Source organism: Chrysochloris asiatica, unplaced genomic scaffold (assembly GCF_000296735.1).
Source record: "Chrysochloris asiatica unplaced genomic scaffold, ChrAsi1.0 scaffold00130, whole genome shotgun sequence".
NCBI classification, from domain to species: domain Eukaryota; kingdom Metazoa; phylum Chordata; class Mammalia; order Afrosoricida; family Chrysochloridae; genus Chrysochloris; species Chrysochloris asiatica.
Window position 1 is genome coordinate 5,687 of NW_006408648.1, and position 2,012 is coordinate 7,698.

Sequence of the window (2,012 nt, forward strand, 5' to 3'; positions counted from 1 at the left end):
CTAGAAGGTTCAGAATAGCCAAAGTTTTACTGTACTATTACAATAGAACTAATGATCATGTCTTGCTGATGTAGTAAAAGAAATAACTGATTTGACATTCTCAACGTCCCTGAGACCAGAAGAACTATATTGTATCTAGCTACCATTACCAACTGCTCAGAAAAGAATCACATTAAAAGGTCTTGGATACAGTGGGAAACAATGTGGAATAAAACTCAAAATCATAAAGACCAGACTTAATGGTCAGATAGAAACTGGTGGAACCCTGAGACGATGGCCCTTGGTCACCCTTGAGTTCTGGGACTAAACTCATTGCCGTTGCCCAATTTTCAACCAAGCAATAGGTAGCTCTCTAAGGAAGACAGCAACACTAGTGAGGTATACACACCATAGAATGGTCAACCATTAGAAAAAAAATGGGAAATATTTGCTCAAGGGCAATGTTCAGAAAGGTTGGGAAAGAAGAAAGAATAGAAACGGGAGGAATGCAATCATTGAGATGAAACGAAATATATGATTTGTTGAATGTAAAACTGATGATCTGCTCTGTAAACTTTCACTCAATTCACAATTTAAAAAGTTAAAGAAACAAAGAACTGATTTAAAGCAAAGTCTCCTATACTACTAGCTATTTCCCTTTATGACCCAATTCCACCAGTTCTATGGTACTCCACTCTATGCAATACTAATACCAACAACTAACATTCATACACACATATGAGACACTGCTTTGTTGACGACTATCCACCAGAATAATATAACACTGAGATTGTAGCACAGAGGCCTACATACTGGATGTCTTCTCACATAGTCATCCACTTGTTGCTTCAGTTCAACTCTGTGTGCATCAGTGAGTCCCTGAAATCCTTGCCAAGGAGCAAATAATTCCTTTCTCTTATGACATTTTGCCAGGAATGTAAGAGCCTAGGGAAAAGAAAATTAAGACTTGTGATTTTTCTCCCCCAAGATAATAGCTAATAAAAATGTCAAGTAGCCTGTTAATTATCATAGAGATTTTTCTTCCAACCCTACATACAGTTCTGGTGTGTAGGATAAGCACTGGACTACTAACTGGAGATTGGCAGTTTAAACCCACCAGCTGCTCCTCGAAAACCCTATACAGGTTTGCTATGAGTCAGAACTAACTTGGCGGCACACACACTACAACAACTAATAGACTTTGTATGGATGACAAGGATCTAGGCTCTTTCACTGCCTTTACTCTCATATACTTTCTATATTCTCATCCATCCAATTTTATTATATCATAACTTTAGTTAAGTCAACATTCAGTTTACATAATTATTACTACACATAAAGGCCATTTTTCTGGAGACATGTTGTTTTTGTTGGGCGCCATCAAGTCAGTACCGACTCATAGTGACCTTATGCACAGCAGAACGAACAAGGCCCGATCCTGGGCCAACCTCACTACTGTTGCCATGCTTGAGTCCATCGATGCTACCACTTGGCCAATCCATCTCGTTGGAGGTCTTCCTCTTTTTCTCTGACCCTCCACCTTACCAAGCATGATATCCTTCTCCAGTGACTGGTCCCTCCTGAAAATATGTCCGAAGTATGAGAGATGAAGTTTGGCCATCTTGGCCTCTAAGGAGCATTCTGGCTGCACTTCTACCAAAATGGATCTATTGTTCTTTTGGCAGCCCACGGCACTTTCAATATTCTCCTCCAACACCATAACTCAGAGCCATCAATTCTTCTACGGTCTTCCTTATTCACTTTCCAGCTTTCGCATGCACATGAGGTTACTGAAAATATCATGGCTTGGATCAAGCGTACCTTAGTCCTCAAGCTGACATCTTTGCTCTTCAACACTTTTAAAAGGTCTTGTACAGCAGATTCGCCTAATGTAATTCATTGATTTCTTGACTGCTGCTTCCGTGAGTGTTGCTAGTTGATCCAAGAAGAATGAAGTCCTTGACAACTTCAATCTTTTCTCCGTTGATAAGAATGTTGTTTATTGGTCCAGTGGTGAGGATTTTTGTTTTCTT

At 39.7% G+C, this 2,012-nt stretch overlaps 1 protein-coding gene across 2 annotated transcripts in view; it reads right to left on the reverse strand.

Annotated features, from left to right (window-relative positions):
- The window catches only part of IQCB1 (IQ motif containing B1), a 138,050-nt gene that overhangs the window by 3,722 nt on the left and 132,316 nt on the right, over positions 1–2,012 (reverse strand). For both annotated transcript variants that reach the window (XM_006869347.1, XM_006869346.1), the window contains one exon: positions 793–924. In XM_006869347.1, the coding sequence (XP_006869409.1) occupies positions 793–924 (132 nt within the window). The remainder of the gene's footprint in view (positions 1–792; positions 925–2,012) is intronic.